The 20,071-nt window shown below is 44.0% G+C and overlaps 1 protein-coding gene across 1 annotated transcript in view; it reads left to right on the forward strand.

Moving 5' to 3' along the window:
- The window catches only part of PATJ (PATJ crumbs cell polarity complex component), a 408,655-nt gene that overhangs the window by 82,106 nt on the left and 306,478 nt on the right, over positions 1–20,071 (forward strand). The window contains 2 exon segments of the mRNA XM_053575260.1: positions 1,990–2,046; positions 15,601–15,735. Of these exon segments, the coding sequence (XP_053431235.1) occupies positions 1,990–2,046; positions 15,601–15,735 (192 nt within the window).

Genomic DNA, 20,071 nt, shown 5'->3' on the forward strand with positions numbered 1-20,071 from the left:
AGGAATGATTATTAAATGTATTATTATTTGGAAGAACAGGAAGTAATTTAGGTTAGGAATAAGTTTGTCATACCAGTGGTCCATTAGACCAACTTTCACCTGTTATGAGATTCATTGAGTAGAGGATTGATTACGTTTCTCCATGTGAATCCACATGAAAGCAGAAGAGCTGCACTTAGAAAAGCTTCTATGGTGGGGCAGCACCTATAGGTCAGAGGAGTAGGGCGCCGGCCCCATATACTGGAGGTGGGGGGTTCAAATCCAGCCCCAGCCAAAAACTGCAAAAAAAAAGCTAATCGTTGGATGCATTAGTAATAAAATATTCTTCTAAGTTCTTATTAGCATTCACTTTTACTTACATAAGTTTATGATTAGCACTTATTGACTGGGTAGAGATTTCTTTTTTTCTCTTCTTAGTTTAGAATATCCAGCCACTATCTATTGTCACAACATTTCCAGTGTCATGAAGATGAATAGAAACAGTTCATATTTTTTCTTCAGCTAACTTTGTGCTTGCCTGGCGGTTCTCATGGACCACTACTTCTCTGCTTCGTGGATTTTGAAAACTGTCGTTAGGCTATCCCCAGCTGATGGCCTTTCCTACTAACCTTAGTGGTGTGATATTCAAAATAATTTGTTGCACCAGTGATGGGTTCTTTTTTGTTTGTTTAAAATAACCACGCTTTTAAAATCCAACCATCACATGGTGGGCTCATAGCAGACAGGCTAGAAAGAGGAGACTCACTAAAAGTCAGGATTTGTTGTTTGAGGAAATGAAACTCAGAAAGGGTAGGCCATGCGTGAATGAATGAATGAATGCATGGCGAATGAATGAATGCATGCATGGTGAATGCATGCTTGGTGAATGAATGCATGCATGATGAATAAATGCATGCTTGGTGAATGAATGCATGGTGAACGAATGCATGCATGGTGAATGAATGAATGCATGCATGGTGAATGAATGCATGCATGGTGAATGAATGCATGGTGAACGAATGCATGCATGGTGAATGAATGAATGCACGCATGGGCTCCAGCGTCTCCTACCGCCCTTTCTCCCATGTCTACTTGTCTGGAATGCAGTACTTTTAGAAGTTTTAGGTGGTTCATTGTTTAACTTCCCCTTTCCCTCCAGATGCGTTGTTATTTTATTAACAACTAACAGATGTTAATCATCAGTGCCATAGTACTTCTGCTTGCAAGGAATTCATTTCTGTGGATGTCCACATTGAAGCTTAGAATACTATTTTAGGCCAGGATTAAAAGCTTTTAGGTATTCCATGAGCTTCTCACCAGGGACCAGGTCTTTCTGTTTGTGTCTTGGCCAGCCTGTTTCTCCCTGGGAAATGGTTTGAGTTCATTGGGGAAAGTCAGAGACATTTCAGTTTTTCCAAACTCATCTTGACTTTATTAACCTGCAAATTTTGTTTGGAGGCTTGAATCTGAAAGTAAAAATGGCCATACTCTTGATTTTGTCAAAAGAGTAAAATTTTTATGGGTTTACTATAGTGGAGGATTATATTAAAATTTTAGGGATCATGGATTTTTTAAAATAGTATATATGTGTGTCCATATATTTCTGTTCAACTTTTAGATAATTTAGGAAAAAAGACTGGCATTAAGAACAGTAATGAAAATGTACTCTGAAATTTGCTGCTCGGGAGGCTGAGGCAAGAGAATCGCGTAAAACCCAAGAGTTAGAGGTTGCTGTGAGCTGTGTGACGCCACAGCACTCTACCCGAGGGCGGTACAGTGAGACTCTGTCTCTACAAAAAAAGAAAAAAAATGTACTCTGAAATTTTATATTATGTGTTATACTTCTGGATTTCAGAAACGTGGGAAAGAGATTATAATGTAGGTCAGACGGAGTTATCAATATATAAGTTTTGCAGATATATTTCAGAAAACCTAGGGGAAGTCAAGTTATGCCTTGACAAATATCAAAAATAAAAAGAATTATCAAAAATATGTTTCTTATAAATTTAGGTGGCTACTTTGGACACACAAATTGCGGATGATGCTGAGTTACAAAAATATTCAAAGGTAAGCATTATTTTTTAAAGATGTTACCTGTTTTTTTATTGTTCAAAGAACTTTCGTTAAATTCTTGCTGTAGAAACTATTGTGATCTAAAGTTTCCAGAATTTTAGTCTTAGATGTTTTCTGGAAATGTCACGGGTCTCACTGGTAAGATAGATAATGGTTAGAGATACTTGGAAAGAATATGGAAAAGAATATGGGATTCCTTATGCAACTTCCAGAAGCCAAATACCCAGGTTTGACTCTCTTGCCCACTAAGGTGTATGTGTAGTAATCTTGTGCAGAGTGTGTTAGCTTTTCAGATGTTCTGAGTCTTTTTAAAAATGTCCCTATAAAGTAGGACCAGGAATAGAGACTTTTAAAGCCTTTAGTTCTAGATCAGTGATTTTCTACCAGTGTGCCATGAGAGGATCTTAGGTGTGCTGTGAAAATTTTTTTTTTTTTTTTTTTTTTTTGAGACAGAGTCTCAAGCTGTTGCCCTGGGTAGAGGGTAGAGTGCCGTGGCATCACAGCTCACAGCAACCGCAAACTCTTGGGCTTAAGCGATTCTCTTGCCTCAGCCTCCCGAGCTGTAGTATGGGACTACAGGCACCTGCCACAACGCCCAGCTATTTTTTGGTTGCCGTTGTCGTTGTTATTTAGCTGGCCCAGGCCAGATTCAAACCTGCCAGCCTAAGTGTATGTGGCTGGCTCCCTACCCACTGAGCTACAGGCACTGCCCAATTTTTAAAAGATTATTCATTAAATTATTTTTGAAAGAAGTTCAAAATATAGTAAGTATATTCTTTTTTTTAACTCTTTCTTTGCATCAGCATAATTTAAGTATGCCTAGGTTCAAGTGTATCATGAGATTAAAAAACAAAAACAAAACACTGGTCTTGGTGTTCAAAGACAAAAGTAGTTTAAAATCTGAGTATAGGCAATGGTTGTGTTTTGAACTTAAAACATTTTTGGTAAGCTTTATTTCTAATGGGAAAATAGAAGAAGGTAACTTTTACAATTTTTTCCAACATTTTTAACTGTCCTTCACCACAAATTAATTTTAGAGTTCCTATTCCAGATAATCAAAGGCCAGGGCAATTAAAACTTAGAGAAGCCTTCTAGGTGGCTTTCTCAACAAATGATAAAAAAGGAAAGATTTTCATACCAGAAGAGTTTGAAAAGCTCTATCATAACCTCACATGGGATATGAGAGCTAAGCCTCCCTAAACTCTGGTGTCACACGCTATTTTCAAAGTCAGTTTTCTGTGCCCCTGCAGGCTTCCTAAGAAGCTGAGAGCTCTTAAAGAGTTCTGCTGTTTCCTTCTTTGAGTATTTGAGACGAATATTTCTCTCCCATAATTTTACGCTACGTCTGCCATTATTTCGCAGGTTTGAGTTTTCAAGGCTGACTCCCGACAGTCTTTCTTTCTTCTAAACTTACCTGCCTTTTGGGTCACTTCCCCCCGTGACTGTGTCAGTCAACTGACTAAGCACTCCTGAGATGTAAAGGGAACATGGGACACCTTATAGTTCATTTTAAATGATTTACAAAGTCATCTTTTTAATACTAGATTAGTCACTAATAATTCTATTTAAATACGGTGAGAGCAATTCAATTCAAAATGAGAATAAGAAATATAAATGTCTCCAAACTACGTGTGTGCACGATCTCTCTCACACACACACACATATATATATTTTCTCCCGTAAGACAGAGTCTCACTCTGTTGGCCTTGTTAGAGTTCTGTGGTGTCATAGCTCACAGTAACCTCAAACTCTTGGGTTCAAGCAACCCTCCTGCCTCAGCCACCTGAGTAGCTGGGACCACGGGCATCCGCCATGACACCCGGCTAGTTTTTCTATTTTAGGTAGACCTGGGACCCCCCCCCCCCCCCAGAGTGTTGCAGATGTGACCCATCACATCTTGCCTTCATTTACTGTTAATTACTACAGTACTGTCTCCTGATTAAATGGACTCTGGCACCAAAGTGCCTGAGTTTAAATTCTGGTTAGAAAACCAACTAAATCTTATGTCTCAGTTTTGGTGTATGTAAGGACCATTAATAGATTTGTTCCTATCTCATAGATTTATATAAGAATTAACTATAATGTGCCTATAATAGTTATACAGGGTAGGTTGTTATTATCATCCTTGTCATATAAATCAATGAGTTTCCCTAAAATTGTTCTTTAATTCCACCAACCTCTTAGATATTGAATAGTTTCCATTTAATTCTCTTCCAGTTTACTAAATTTCATTTCCTTTTGTGGTTTTTTTTGGCCGGGGCTGGGTTTGAACCCACCACCTCCAGCATATGGGACCAGCGCCCTACTCCTTGAGCCACAGGCGCCGCCCTCAGCGCTCAATTTTAATCATTATGTTTTTCTATTTTGGAATTTCCTCTTCTTTTTTTTAAAATATATTTATATAGTGGTGATTGCATTTCTATAACATGTAAGTAGGATTCTAGTCTTAAAGGTATATGTGTTTAAATTTTTTTTTAATTAATTTATTTTTATTGTTAAATCATAGCTGTGTACATTAGTGCAATCAAGGGGTACAATGTGCTGGTTTCATATACAATCTGAAATATTCTCATCAAACTGTTCAATGTAGCCTTCATGGCATTTTCTTAGTTATTGTATGTAGACATTTGTATTCTGCCTTTAGTAAGTTTCGCCTGTACCCAGAATTTCCTCTTTTTCTTTTCTTTTTTGATTATAATTCTCAGGGAAAGTTCTCAATGTGAAGAAAATCTACATTTGCTGCTTTTTCCCTCTGTTTCTTAGACATGTTAACCATAGCTTATGAAGACTTTAAATAATTAGCCCCAAAGCCGGGATCAGCCCCAGATCTCTTTCTGTTGTCTCATGTCCTGTCTCACTGGTAATTTCGCTGTATTTCTTATCACGCCATAATTTGATTGGATGTCGCTCAACCACCAATGGGTTCCGATGATGCTAGTCACCTGCGTCTACCTCTGTCTACTAGACAGGAGTGTGTGGTGATGGTGGTGGGTGGTCGTCTGAGGGTCCAGTCCCGGGAAGGATACAGCGATCTCTATTTTGCCTTTGGTCTTATCACCTGCTTTCCAGGCGTCCCACTGAAGAGCCTGCGGTGTTTGCAGTCCCCTTACACTTCCGGATCTGAACTCTAATGTCGTATCCGCAGTACTCTAGGGCTGCTGACTTATTTGCCTTGGTACTCAGAGCTTTCCTGATTGGCTTTTGGCCTCCTGTGTAACTTTAGAATTCAAGAAATGTTCCTATGGGCAGCACCCGTAGCTTAGTGGTTAGGGCACTGACCACATACACCCAGGCTGGCAGGTGTGAACCTGGCCTGGGCCTGCTAAACAGCAATGACAACGGCAACAACAAAAAAAGCCACGCCTTGAGGCAGGCGCCTGAAATCCCAGCTACTTGGGAGGCTGAGGCAAGAGAATCGCTTAAGCCCAAGAGTTGGAGGTTGCTGTGAGCTGTGATGCCATAGCACTCTACAGAGGGCAACAGAGTGAAACTCTATCTCAAAAAAAAAAAAAGAAAAGAAAAGAAATGTCCTTATGGGTGAAACTGCCCTGGCTCGGGCTCAGGTCATCACACAGTTCAGCTTTAGATGTCTGTCCTCCCAGGTGCAAAGTCATGACACCTCAAATCACCAGATTTTATAATAAATAAACAGCAAGGAAGAGAACTAGTGAGCGCACTCTGTGTACATTTTTAAAGAATGTATGTCTCTTTCTCTAGGGAGATGGTGTTCTTTTAACCCTCACTCCCTAGTTCCCTGCCATTACTCTGACTAACTTATCTGCTTTCCTGATCAGCCTCTGATTTATATATTTGCACATAGTAACTGGTAGAAAGGGGTAGAAGAGCTTTGAGTTGAACAAACTTTCAGGATTGCATCATAGAAACCTCACAGTACATTCAGCTGTCCATTAATTCATCAAATACATATTGACGTCTATTCTGGGCCAGGTCCTCTGCTGGGCACGGGGCTCCAGAAGAGAACAAAGCGGGAATTAAATTCACTGTCCTGTGTAGGAGGCACCTGTGATACATACTTTCGCAGTAAGGGATTGGGGAAGGGATTTGACATCTTTGGCTCTCGTTAGTGAGACACACGAGGGCACAAAGTGTGTACATCATTGGTTAGCAGTCTCCACACCTGTGGTGCAGGAGGCTACAGGATCACTTCTATAAATAGTGTTGGGAGAAGTTAGCTGGGGGCTCCTCCTTTGGGTCCACTTCTTGCCGGGAGGATGCCTCATCGGCGCTCTCCTACTAAGACTGCTGCTGAGATGCTCGCTCCTCCTAATACTGACTGTGACTTCTAAGGTGCTTCAGCACCTGAGACCTGAACGAGACCTACCCCAAGTAAGCTGGTGCAGCGGCCCACGTGCAGTTGAGTGGGCTGGGGCTGGAGACCCAGCATCCCGGTTCCGACAAGGCCCTGAGTCAGGGCAGAGACACGGCATCGCAGGCCCCAACAGTCCTGCAGAACTCACATACAGAGGTGCCAAAAAAGGTTATACACATTGAAAGAAAAAACTGTATTAAAATTGTAATACTCGGGCGGCGCCTGTGGCTCAGTGAGTAGGGCGCCGGTCCCATGTACCGAGGGTGGCGGGTTCAAACCCAGCCCCGGCTGAACTGCAACCAAAAAATAGCTGGGCGTGTGGTGGGCGCCTGTAGTCCCAGCTGCTTGGGGAGGCTGAGGCAGGAGAATCGCTGAAGCCCAAGAGCTGGAGGTTGCTGTGAGTCCTGTGACATCATGGCACTCTATTGAAGGCAGTAAAGTGAGATGCTGTCTCTACGAAACAAAAAAAATTAAAAAAAAAATTGGAATAATATATACCAGTAACAAAAGATGAAAGAGGTCACATTTCAGCACCTCTTACAATTGTAAAAGTCAAACATGGCTTAAGTATTACGATTTTAACACAGTTTTCCCCTTTCTTAAAATGTGTATACATATTTTTGGCACTCTGTATAACTGGGGGAGACCAAAAATAAGTTCTGTAGTGCCATTGATACGTGCCATGAGCATATTTAGGCAGAGAAGATGGATGTGGATTGCAGAAAGGGGGGTGGGTTTGCAATTTTAGATAGATTGGTCAGGGAAGAGCTTATTAAAAAGGTGACATGTGAGGAGATGAAATAACCAGCCTAATTTTTTCTATGTAATAGGAACAATAATAATTGTGTTGTAGAAGATTAAATATCAATATATTCACTAAGGCATATATTAAATATAGCTTGGTTTCAACGTATAACAAATGTCTCATAAATGGTTGTTTTATTTCCTCATTGCATGAATCTAGTACCTCTAGACTCTGATCTTTTAAAGGCCTTTTTTTTTTTTGCAGTTTTTGGCCGGGGCTGGGTTTGAACCCACCTCTGGTATATGGGGCCTGCGCCCTACTCCTTGAGCCACAGCTGCTGCCCTTAAAGGCCCTTTTAATACACTATTTTCCTATTTGAAAACATTGAATTGAAAGTTTGTTGTGACAAAGAGTTATTGTTCTTTCTGTCTTTTTGTATTTTTTGCACTGAAATGAGAAGAGTTTCCCCTATTGCAGTATTGTCTTTTTATATGTCCTTGTCACCCGCATGTCCTCCGTATTTGTCATCAGTGTACCCATCGTTTTGTTTCAGGTGTTTTTGAAGGAGAGAAGGAATGTATAGTTTTTCCATATAACGATCACCCATTTTATTATGTTGTTATATTTATTAGTTATAAATGTCCAGAGAATGTTTCTTTATTTTGATAAGCCAAAATCATTTTATAAACTCCCTTATAATGGGGAGTTTAGGTTTTTTTTGTTTTTAAAGAGATGAAGGTCTCACTATGCTGCTGAGGCTGGTCTTGAACTCCTGCCCTCAAACCATCCTCAGCCTCCCAAATAGCTGGGATTACAGGCGTAAGCTACCATGCCTGGCTAGAAGTTTAGGTCTTATTCAGTAGCTTCTCATTTCTCCCTGCAAGATATAAAGAAGATTTTAACTGGAGAATCAAAACCCCTTTGCAGATGTGGATACTAAAGGTTGCCTGAGAGTGAGTGACTCATCTAAAATTATACAGCCAGAGAGTGGCCATGGGGTCGTGTGTTTGTTCATTCCTGAAATATTTACAAATCTCCCATTCTGTGCCAGAAATGTGCTACCATCTGCAGGAAGGAAAATGGGAAGGTCTGTGCTCTCCTAGGGCATATAGGGCATAGGTTCTGGATTAGGCAAGGGCTTAATAATAGACAAGTAAAAAATAACCTGGTAAGACAGTTGCAACTTGTAAGAAGTGTTGCAAGTGAATCAGAAGGGTGGACACAGTGTAATGAGGGGAGGCCACCTGAGCCGGGAAGCCAGGGTAAGCCTGTCGGAGCTTGGGCTGGAAGGACAGCAGGTGCCTGGCTGGGAGCAGAGGAGCAGCAGAACTGCAGCCCTGTTGTGGGAAAACACTGGTGTGTGTTGGGGGATGGATGGATCAAGCTAGGTTGAAAGCTGGATGTTGTTCTTTTTTTTTTGGCCAGGGCTGGGTTTGAACCCTCCACCTCTGGCACATGGGGCCCGCACCTTACTCCTTTGAGCCACAGGCACCGCCCTGAAAGCTGGATGTTGTTCTTTTTTTTGGCCAGGGCTGGGTTTGAACCCGCCACCTCCGGCATATGGGGCCCGTACCTTATTCCTTTGAGTCACAGGCACCGCCCTGAAAGCTGGATGTTGTTAGAATGAGGTTGGGAGTAAGGCTGGGCAGCAGGCCCTTAAGGGCTGTGGTGATACATGTGGACTTCAGAGGTCCACCCTTCAGAGGTCTTCGGTCCCCAGTCTGCATGTCTGTGGACCTCACTGTCCAGCTGCATGGCCACCACTATCGAAGGGATGATCAAGAAGCATCTTTGTCTATCATGGGCTCGCGTTAATAGGTACAGTTTTCTTCTGAGGTGGACGGAGTTGGGAAAGAGGGCAGCAAAAGCTGTTTACAGTGGCTTGAGCATCAGCTGAGTGGCTTCTAGGAAGCTGTTAATCATGACACAAGAACGGTTTTCCCGCATCTGGGGAGACTTTTGCTTTTAGGGATGGCTTTCTTGGCAAGTGTTTACTATTAAGATAATCACAGCTCTGTAAGGAAGAAGCATTAAGCTCCTTCCAGTGACCTTTCTGCCGGCCATCAGCTGTAATATGCAGTGAGCATGAATAATAGCTTTCACACGGGAGACAGAAACCCCAGTCCTGTTCCCTGGTTGCGACATGACAGATTGATAGATTTTACTTTATTTCCCTCCTGCATTATATTTCCTGAGCCAGAGAACATTAAAATGTGCCCCCCCCCCCAGTCCGTAATGTGCAAATATAAATTTTAAGGCAGTGGGATTTACTGGCTTTTCTAGGGGTTGCGGTGGGTGTTCCCCTTCAGTTACCAAGGCTGCTGCTTTGCTTTAAATACATTTTCCCCTTTATTTCTCACTGTAACCCTACCGCTTGGCAAGCATTTCCTACTTCCCATTTTTAATATGGGAAACTCGAGTGTCAGGCAGTAAAGTAACTTGCCAGAGGTCACGTGCAACTAGTAACACGCACATTAGGGGTTATCTGGCTTCCTAGCCTGTACCATTCTTTTCTTTTTAATTTTGAACAGATAATACACAGATGCAACATAAAATTCAAAAGGTATAGACGTGTGCACTACAAAAAGTAAGTTTCTTTCCTGTCTCAGTCCTCTCACTCTTCCCCAGAGCCACGCTGTGGTGCTCAGGCTTGTGACCGCATGCTCAGGCTTGTGACCGCACGCTCTGCCCTCTTGGGACAGGGAACACCAGGACGGGGGCACGCAGCTGCTGTCACTGTGGTCACCTAGCTGCTGTCACTGTGGTCGCCTACCACGGCAGGTGGTGCATCAGAGACCTTGGAGGGGCTTCTTGGGAATACACACTCCCTATCCTGTCCTCCTTACCTGTTTTCTGAATCTTTGAGAATTATTGTTCAGGTATTTGTTAAGCTGCCTGATACGTGTTGGGGAAGGATATCGCTTCCATAGGACAGATGAAGGGGGCTTATTGGGAGGATGGCATTTGAACTATACTCTGGGGCAGGGGTCCTCAAACTCCATATGAAGCGGTGTGATTGTATTTGTTCCCGTTTTGTTTTTTTACTTCAAAGTAAGATACGTGCAGTGTGCACAGGAATGTGTTCTTTTTTTTTTTTTAAACTATAGTCCGGCCCTCCGACGGTCTGAGGGACAGTGAACTGGCCCCCTGTTTAAAAAGTTTGAGGACCTCTGCTCTGGAGAATAGATTTGGAGAAATGAGTACAATGGATATTGCAGGTGTGGGAAATGGCATACACAAAAGTAGAGAAAAAGTCAAGTAGCGATCGTTAGATCCCCACATCAAAAACTCAAATATCATATGGGCTGGCAGGTAACATAAATTAACATTGAAAATGGTAAGTGGTGGCTAACCCTTAACCTTGCTGCTAACTGAAGAGAAATTTCAATATGCTGCCATATGACAAATAGAATACATATTATATATACTCTTGAAGATTCACAGTTAAAATTTTAGAGGGGTGAGAAAAACAAGTTATTGACGAAGGGTCTGATGGATTGACGGTCTTGTGTGACCTCTGAGTGACCGCATTGAACTTTAGGGACCAGGATGCTGGTGGTCACGATTACTTTAGGACTTGTAGCCTCCTCCTTGGAAAGTTGGTTGTTTATTTGTGATACATTTAGTCAACTCCCTCACCTTTAAACATTTAAATGGTATTTAGTACTTTCACCTTGAGAGAGGGGTACAGGAACCAGCCCCATGGTTCTCTGGGCGTTTCCTCCGTCATCCCACTGGGACTTCTTTGAAGATTTCCTTTTCAGAAGTTTCTTTTCCTTCAAAGCAATACCATTTATGCCTGTGGCTCAGTGGGATAGGGCACCGACCCCATATACTGAGGGTGGCGGGTTCGAACCTGGCCCCAGCCAAACTGCAACAACAAGAAAAGCAATACCATTTATGTTCCTATTTGAGCATTTTGATGTCTACTTTTAGCGTCCTAAAAGTAGAGCTTTTGGCAGAATGAGTGGGCTGCAGTGTGCTCTGTAGCAGGGCTCGGCTCATGGGAGAGGGCTCCCACTTTCTCCATCTCAACGGAGCCTCATCATTTTCAGCACTGACAGGAAGTCATCCAATGGTCACATGTCCCTTGGATGCGCTTTCATGCATCCTTTCCTTGTCCTAGCAGGATCATGAAAATCCTGCTGCTCGTTAACTGTCAGTTTAATAGCGGACCACTTGCAAGGCGCTCTGGATAAGCATCAGAAGGCGCTGTGCGCGGCCGTGGAAGCGCCTGTCACACCGCTCCCCCTCCAGTCAGCTCAGCGCTCCACTCTCTGCCTGAGAACGCAGCATACCGAAGGGGCGGACAGCTTCGGGAGACAGATGAAATGCTTGATTTGTTTACTTGCTAAATGCAGCTGGGACAGGTAATTAAACAGTCCTGCTCCTGCAGAGAAGCCTGCAGCCATGTAACGTGAACTCTTAGAAACCCAGCTGCACCCAGATTTAGCTTCGGAGCTAATATGAGGGAGGCCTCCTCCAAATTGACAGATTTTATAAACATCATTTCTGCCTTATTTGTTCAGCGTGGTTGAAGATGGAGCACATGTGTTTTGTTCACTGCGTAAGGGTTCTAGGGAGCTTGTGGTGGTTAACAGGTATCTGGGGGAAGAGGCCGGATGGACCCAGCGCCGTGCCGGAGGGCAGGCGATGCCCGGGTGAGCCTCTGCTGGTCCCCGTGGCGCCAGCCCATTCCTGACCTCAGCTGGTCCACACTGGTGGGGATGGGGCTGTGGGAATAGATCAGGATTAGCTGGTGTGTGTATGCAGGGGATTGGTGGGACCAGTTTCCTCCTAACCTCTTTATCTTTTGTGGGATTGTATTATCTCTGTGTATAGCAGTGTCTTTGTTCCAGTTTGGGTTTTTATTTCTCTGCAGAAATTGTTCTGCAGAGTTCACTCTTTGCTCATTTATTCATTTACTTCTTTGCTCAAACGAAAAACGTAGCAATTCTCCTTTCACTCCCCTCCCCAGGCCACCCACCAGCAGGGTTTTACCAGGGCTGACTCCTCCTCACCCTTCACATCTCACTTTGGACGTCCCCTTCTCCTCGGCCCAGCTGGGCCCGACCTGCTGTGTCCCCCCTCCTGACTCCTGAGTCCTTCCAGCTCTTATCACAAGTGGGCAGGTCACACTCTCCTTGGCTGCTTTCCTTTGTGTTTTTTGCTCACGTCGGGACCTTGGTAATCCTGCTGCTGGTTGGTTAGTTAATTGTTTACTGACTTGCTTGTTCCGTCTGCCACACCGGATACGAGTTCTGCAGGGCAGTGACTGTCCATGTCCTTCACTCCGCAGCCCCAGCTCAGCGTCTTGCACACAGTTCACACCCCGTCAATATACAGCGGATGTCACGTGCAGACATCAGTGGTGACGGTCTAGCTCTAGATAAACAAACTAGACAGCTTCAACCTGTAGCATTTACCAATGTCTGTGATGTAAAGGATCCCTCTGTGGCAGACACCAAAATACCGTCACTGGTCACGGAGTTGGCAAGCTGTGCACGGGGGCACTCGCTCATAGGGGCTTCTCCAAGGGAGCAGGACTGTTTGGTCTGTTGTCCCCACTGCGTTTAGCAGCTGAACAAATCAAGCAGTTCATCTGTCTTTCCAGTGTCCACCCCTTCCGTAGTCTTTTTTTTTTTTTTTTGACTGGGGCTGGGTTTGAACCCACCACTTCTGGCATATGGGGCTGGTGCCCTAGTCCTTTGAGTCACAGGCACTGCCCGACCCCTTCAGTATTTGTGTTCTTATTTCTATCTGTGCAGATATAATAGATCTAAATCAGGCCAAGAAAATAGATGTTAGTAAAATATAGTGAAAGAAATCAGGAGGTGATAGGTTTTGAGTAGTTATCACGTTTATTATTATTTATAAGTTTATATAATTATTTTTATTTTTTTACACAGAGTCTCACTTTGTCGGCCTAGGTAGAGTGCTGTGGCGTCACAGCTCACAGAAACCTCCAACTCTTGGACTTAAGCAATTCTCTTGCTTCAGTCTCCCAAGTAGCTGGGACTACAGGTGCCCACCACAACACCCAGCTATTTTTTTGTTGCAGTTGATTAGCTGGCCTGGGTCGGGTTCGAACCCACCACCCTCCGTGTATGTGGCTGGCGCTGTAACCACTATGCTACGGGTACCGAGCCTATATGTTTATATAATTTCATTTTTAATAATGTCTATGTTTTACAATTGGCCTACAAAATTTCTAGTAATTGAACAATCCACGCTAAGCGCGCCCCAGCCAGCCCACTGATGACGGTCTGTTTCATAGTGCAGGCGGCTCTCGGCCCTACAGTGTTAGGCTCATAAAGGGTGGGAGGAAGACAGTTGGCAGATGGGTGCATAAATTGTTGTTTTTATTTAAAATTTTAGATTAATTTGAGGGAACAATTAGGTTACAGTGTTTGCATTAGCTTGGTAGAGTCTCTGATGTAGTTGGGCCCGGCACCCATGAGGTGTGGCGTATACTTTACATTGTGCCCATTAAGTGGGAGCTCACCCGTCCCTCTGTCCCCTCCCTACTCTCCCCCCCTTCCCCTTCCCCAACTTGAATTGAATTGAGGTTTTCTCTTACGTGGACGGGTGTCGGATCATCAGCTGGCTTCATGTTAGTATTGAGTACTTTGGATGCTTTCTTTTCCATTCTTATGATACTTTACTAAAAGGAATGTGTTTCAGCTCCATCCAGGTAAAGTGATATTACAGAAGCATTTCTCTTAAGAGTTTTTACCCACCTTCAGTAGATGTACTGCTAAAGGAAACGACCCAAACGTATCCAATCTTGGTAGATGTGATTTGGCACAAGGACTAAGGGAGAGAACGAGCCGGCAGCAGTGAGAATAAAATCGGAGAGGGGACAGAGTAAGGACAATCCCAACCTTCCATTTAGAATGCTCGACAGACTGAGTGAGACTCTGATGCTAAATAAAATAAAAATAAATGAAGCGTGTGCTAGAACATCTCACTGCCAGAGACGGTTGTAGACCTCAAAGTGCTTGGTGGTCAAGAGCATTTAATTTTCAGAAAATTGTCTGAGGGCCAGAAGTCCTTGAAGCCATGTTAAGTCACCAAAGTCACAGTCAGCTAGACTATTTACCAGTTCACATTGGTCTGCTTGTCTGCAGTGGGCAGAAGGGAGCCCCGGGTGGTGTCTGAAGCAGGGCCCAGGGCACTCTGGGAACTTAGCAGATGACTAAGGGGAAGTGGCAAGCTCGGGGATATGGGCCCACAGAGAACAGGGACATCGGGGACACTCTGCCACCCTGTTGAGAGGGATTGACTTCCTATATATAGGGGCGGCTCTGGCATTTTTAGATAAACACACTATTGCTATAGGAAATGTAAATCATAATTAGCCCCATTTACTGTATGTTCATACAGCCACAACGAGAAATCATTAGCTCCCTTTTTGAAAGTTGAACGTGAAGTTCAGTGACCGCCCTTGCCCTTTGCAGTGATAAGGCTGAGTGCTACCTGGGTGCTCACCTCTCTACCCTGACACTGGCTGGAGTTTCACAGCCCTAGATCTGTATTCCAACCCACACGAATCCTGACAGACTGACAGAATCAGCCTTAGAATGGATAATGATTGCCTTCCTCAAACTGGAGATATTCTCTAAGTTGGCTGGAAGGAGAAAGACGTCTTGGGCGAGATTCTGTCCTGAGTTAGTTCAGACAGCATTTTGTGAGCCTATGTTTAGTGCCTGCTTCTGAGGTTATAGAGTTGAAAGGTACAGACTTCTGTATTCAATTTTGTGTGAGATGGCGGCGCCCTTAGGGGCTGCTAAACAACAATGACAACTGTAGCAACAACAACAAAAAAATAGCCACGTGTTGTAGTGGGCACCTGAGTCCCAGCTACTTGGGAGGCTGAGGCAAGAGAATCGCTTAAGCCTTGAGGTTGCTGTGAGCTGTGACTCCACGACACTGTACCGAGGGTGACAACTTAAGACTGTCTAAAAAAAAAAATTGTGTGAGGGGGATGGAAGAAAGGAGAAATGATAACAGGAATTCTAAAGCTCCGGTGGAGGCGAGCACAGGGCGTGCTTGAACCCCACCTGGAGGCGCGTTTTCTGGGGCTGCCTTCGCACTGCAGTGTGAGTAGATGGTAGTCAGGTAGGACAGGAGAGCCAGGGTGCTGTGGGGCTCGGAGCCCTGCAGGAGCGTGAGGCACAGCACACAGACCGGGCCCTGCAGCACGTGTGGACTCAGATGGGAAGGCAGGGCTTTGTGCATCTCTCTGCATTCCCAGGGAACCCGAGAGAAAAGGAGGAGGGACAGCCGGAAGACCCAGGAGTCCATGATTTTATTCTATTTAATTTTATTCTATTTTCCCGTTATTGACCTCTTCAAAAATTTTGGTGATCTGTTTGAAGAGGTGGGGTTTTCACATAGAAACAGTGGATGGAGGATTAGCAGGCAGGTGTGGCCTCGTCACGTCTGATCCTTGCTCCCTGTCCCGCTGCAGCTGCTGCCCATTCACACTCTGAGGCTCGGCGTGGAAGTGGACTCCTTCAACGGGCACCATTATATCTCTTCAATAGTCCCTGGGGGTCCTGTGGACACCTTGTGTCTCCTACAGCCGGAAGACGAGCTTCTCGAGGTAAAGTTGACGGGGGAAGAAACACACAGGAATTTCTAAGTGTTAGGAAAATGTAACTTGACCCTCTTAGACTGAAACCACTGCGGGGTCCCTGGGCGAGGAAGGAAGTGGCTACGGGAACTGTGCTTTCCGTTTATTTTCCCCATCTTTGGAGGCTCCTGAGAGGTCCTTTATTTAAATAACTGACAAAGAAGTTGGTAGCATACCTGGTTGGGTTTTTTTTTTTTTTTTTTGGTAAAATTCTGATCCCACCTTTATTTGCAGTTTTGTTGGTTATTTCTGATAGCGGTTAGAGCTGAATGACCTCAGGCTCACTGGTTTTACCTTGTTTACTGTGGACTCCCCTTCCCGGTGGTGCCCTTCGTGGGCTTCCTCAGGGTCCCCATCCCGTCCGCAGTCGGAGCAATTCTAAAGCACCTCAACTTGGAAATGAATGACTTTCTCTCTCTCCCGCTGTCTGTGTCTCTTTCTGTGTGTGTCTCTCTCTCTCTTTTCTTCTCTGTCCCTCTCTCTTTTTCTTTCCTTCTTTTTTCTCTCTCTCTCCTCTCCTCTCTCTCTTTCCTCCTCTCTCTCTCTCTTTCTCTTTTTTTAGACAGGATCTTACTCTGGCCCAGGCTGGAGTGCTGTGGCATCAGCCTAGCCCACAGCAACCTCAAAATCTTCACCTCAAGTGATCCTCCTGCCTCAGCCTCCCAAGCAGCTGAGACGACAGGCCTGCACCATCATACCTAGCTAATTTTTTATTTTTCAGTTTTTTGTAGAGAAAGGGTCTCACTGTGTTTCCCAGGCTACTCTCAAACTCTTGGCCTCCCAAAGGGCTGTGATTGCAGGTGTCAGTCAACATGCCTAGCCTGAAATGACTTACGAGAGATATTTGGAAATATTGGAAAGTTGCGTACTTTAGTACCACAAATGAACAAGATAACACTGGAAACCCTCATTTTACAGAGATGAAAATAAGGCACCAACCTCCCAACTTTATATACTGAATTAGGAGAAGAATGACAGATCTAGTTTGTTTTTCCTAACCCCCATTTCATTACTTTTTCAAATACATCACACTGTCCCCTAATCCCTAAAAGAGATGTGAGGTGTGGTCGCAGGAGAAGACTGTGCAGAGAAGAGCTCTTCTAGAAGCTAGGCTCCACCAGGCGCGCCTTAGTCAAGAATAGAATCCCAGGGAGGGGAGGGGGCGGTAATTGGTGGGACCACACCTACGGTACATCGTACAAGGGTACATGTTAAATTTACTAAATGCGGAATACAAGTGTCTGAACACAGTAACTAAGAAGATGCCGTGAAGGCTATGTTAACCAGTGTGATGAAAATATTTAAAATGGTATACCAAACCTTTGTACCCCATGATGGCATTAATGTACACGGCTATGATTTAATAAAAAAAAGATAAAAAAAAAGAATAGAATCCCATGGGCCCTGATTTTAGAGATTTCTTTCTGACATTTATGTTTGCTCACCGTGAAATGAGCAAGTAGGTTTCCTGTGGGGTTCAACTGCAATTTATTGGTCGCATCCACTCACCTAGAGGAAAATGTTGAGAAGAACTCTGAGTTGAATCTCCATCTCCGAGGGAAAAGGGCTGTGTATACTTCCCAAACTCTGTCCTAAGCATGGTGGGGCAGGGTGTCCGAGTCCTGTTTCAAAGTGTAGTTAATGCTTGTTTTTAGAGAGATTCAAGATGATGGGATTGCGCTGCTTACTGTGGGGGTCACACGTGATAATTTGTGGACTGGAGACCATTACTGTAAGATGTAGTTATTTGGTATTGAGAAGTAAGATGTGTTAGTTTGGGAGATGTGGTGGCTTATGAGTAAAACTGATTTAGCTGAGTGTTTTTTAGTGGTAAAATATTGATAACATCTATCATTTTAACCAGTGGTGAGTATAAAATTCAACAACACTAAGTATAACTCACTACTAGTATGTGGTAGGTAGGTTGGTGCTAAAGCAATGTTGGGTGGACCGGAGGAGAGCAAGCTGGTGATGCCATCGTCCCCTGAGTCCTCTGCGCATTAGCCAAGACGGAGAGCGTCCGCCTTGCGATACCCAGACTGTGCTGTTATAAGGTAGCAGGAAGAGTTGTTTGAATTCTTAAGTATGGGTTTCTAGTGAAGGAACTTAGGACGAGGAAAGAAGCATAGATCTGAAAGAGAAGCTGCTTTGGGTTCCGAATTTGCCACCAGTTGGCCGTGCGTCACTTACCATGGCACTTAACTTTTATAGAATCAGTTTCTTCTCGGCAACTGCCTCCTTCACTGTCTGTGTGAGAGGCTCTGACGGAGTATCATCAATAGAAGCTATAAAACATTACCTCTGGAAGGCATTGGCAGTGTCGTCACCGTGGAAAGGCATATTGACGAGCTTTGTGAGCTGGGGCGAGGTGGCGGGACGGCACTTTTACAGCGTTCTGTGCTGTGCCAGCAGGTCCATGTGTGCGTATTTTCTAAGAAAGAAAAAAACCGAGGTATTTGAGATTTTTGACAGCACACACAGGGTCTCAAGTTGAAGGACTTTGAGAAACGTTATGAATTCTAAAATGGAAATCTGCTTCTTCTGAGTAACCAAATATAGAAATAAGAAATCTCTGTAAAGTTAGCCAAGCAAACTCCTGAACTCAGAGTGTGTGTGTGTGTGTGTGTGTGTGTGTGTGTGTGTGTGTGTTTCATGTACTCTTTAGAGCTTAAAGCCAGAAACACAAATTTGCTTTGGGGTTAGAACCCTGTGCCAAGTCTCAGCCCCGAACAGCTATTTACAGCAGCCATAAATCCCCGTAGGTAGGAGCTGGTGATAGGAAATGGGACCAGTCCCCACAGCGATAGAGAGTTGTGAGGAGGACTACCAGGCACTGCTGTAGTAATCGGAGACAGCCCCAATGAATAAATAATGAACTAAATAAATATTTAAAGGTACTCCAGGATAAAAACCTGAAAAGTGACTTTGTAATTTGTTGAAGTGAAATACAAACTAATACTTGTGTCTGCATAGAATTCTTGCTTTGATTGTGTCTACTTGCTTTTTGTTCTTAAGTATAGGGCACTACCCTTTGAGCTGATTTTAGAACCTGGTGCTCTGACATCAGGTGGCACTGTGGACATGGCAGACCATGGTAGGTATCTCCCTGGTCCTTCTTGTAAAAAATGTGATTTGCAGCTGATTCCAAGGAAAAACCTTTCACCTGCTGCTGGACTCGCTGTTCCCTGGACCTCTTCATTAGTTGTAAAGACTGAGAGATGCTATTTACTTTTCTAGCAGGGCTAGCTCCCTGGCGTACATGGGGTCTTTTTGCCGAGTGGTGGTTTCTTTGTAAATAATTAAGAGGCAATAAATAAATAATTGCTGCGTCTGGCCTGCTGGCTAAGTGCTCAGTAGGCTGCAGGCTTGAGAGAGGTTGTCAGGGACAGCTGGCTGGTATGCCCAGCAACCCAGGGCTGGCTCATCTTCTGGCTTCTCCCAATAAAGTTAGCCCTGCCTGTTATCTGAACATTAACGTAACATAACACCTGTTAGGAATTAGTGCCAGAATAGAAATATCTTTCAACTAATAATGCTATTAAACCCTCCCAAGCCAGGTGTAGGAGTCAAATATGAAAAGATTATTTGTCTGGATTTTGTTGATGCCTCAGCTTTTTGGGAGAAGCTTTTTGGGAGTAGCAGAAAAATCAGCTCCAAAGACAAGTTAGAATTGAGGGAACTCAGAGTGAAAGCCATAGGTATAAAAAATTGTAATAAATGTATCTTTCTAAATCATCTTTGGTGCCAAGTATTATTGTTATACACATAAAAATGATATGAAATTTAGATGGTGTTTTGGTGATAAGGATTAATCATTAATAAAGAATAGTTGTTTTAGCTGGGCGTAGTAATCCTGGCATGCCTGTAATCCCAGCACTCTGGGAGGCTGAGGTGGGAGGATCACTTGCACTCAGGAGTTTATACCAGCCTGAGCAAGAGCAAGTCCCTGTCTCTACTAAAATAGAAAAACTAGCCGGGCGTAGTCGTGGGCACCTATAGTCCCAGCTACTCGGGAGGCTGTGGCAAGAGAATCACCTAGGCCTGGGAGTTTTAGGCTGCTGTGAGCTGTGATGCCATAATGCTGTATCTAGGGCAACAGAGAAAGTGGGACTCTGTCTCAAAAAAAGAAAAAAAAAGTTACTGTCAGGGCCCGGGACTGGCCAGGTCTCCGGCCGGCTTGACTAGGTTCCGGATGCGGACCGCTAAGTTACCTTGCTCAGGTACAGTTTCTCTTAGGTGCCAGAGGGCTATCTACTTCATCAGGAAAGAGAGAGTGTCTTAGAGAGAGAGTAAAGCAGTGTTCTTA

Source organism: Nycticebus coucang, chromosome 22 (assembly GCF_027406575.1).
Source record: "Nycticebus coucang isolate mNycCou1 chromosome 22, mNycCou1.pri, whole genome shotgun sequence".
In the NCBI taxonomy this organism is placed as follows: Eukaryota; Metazoa; Chordata; class Mammalia; order Primates; family Lorisidae; genus Nycticebus; species Nycticebus coucang.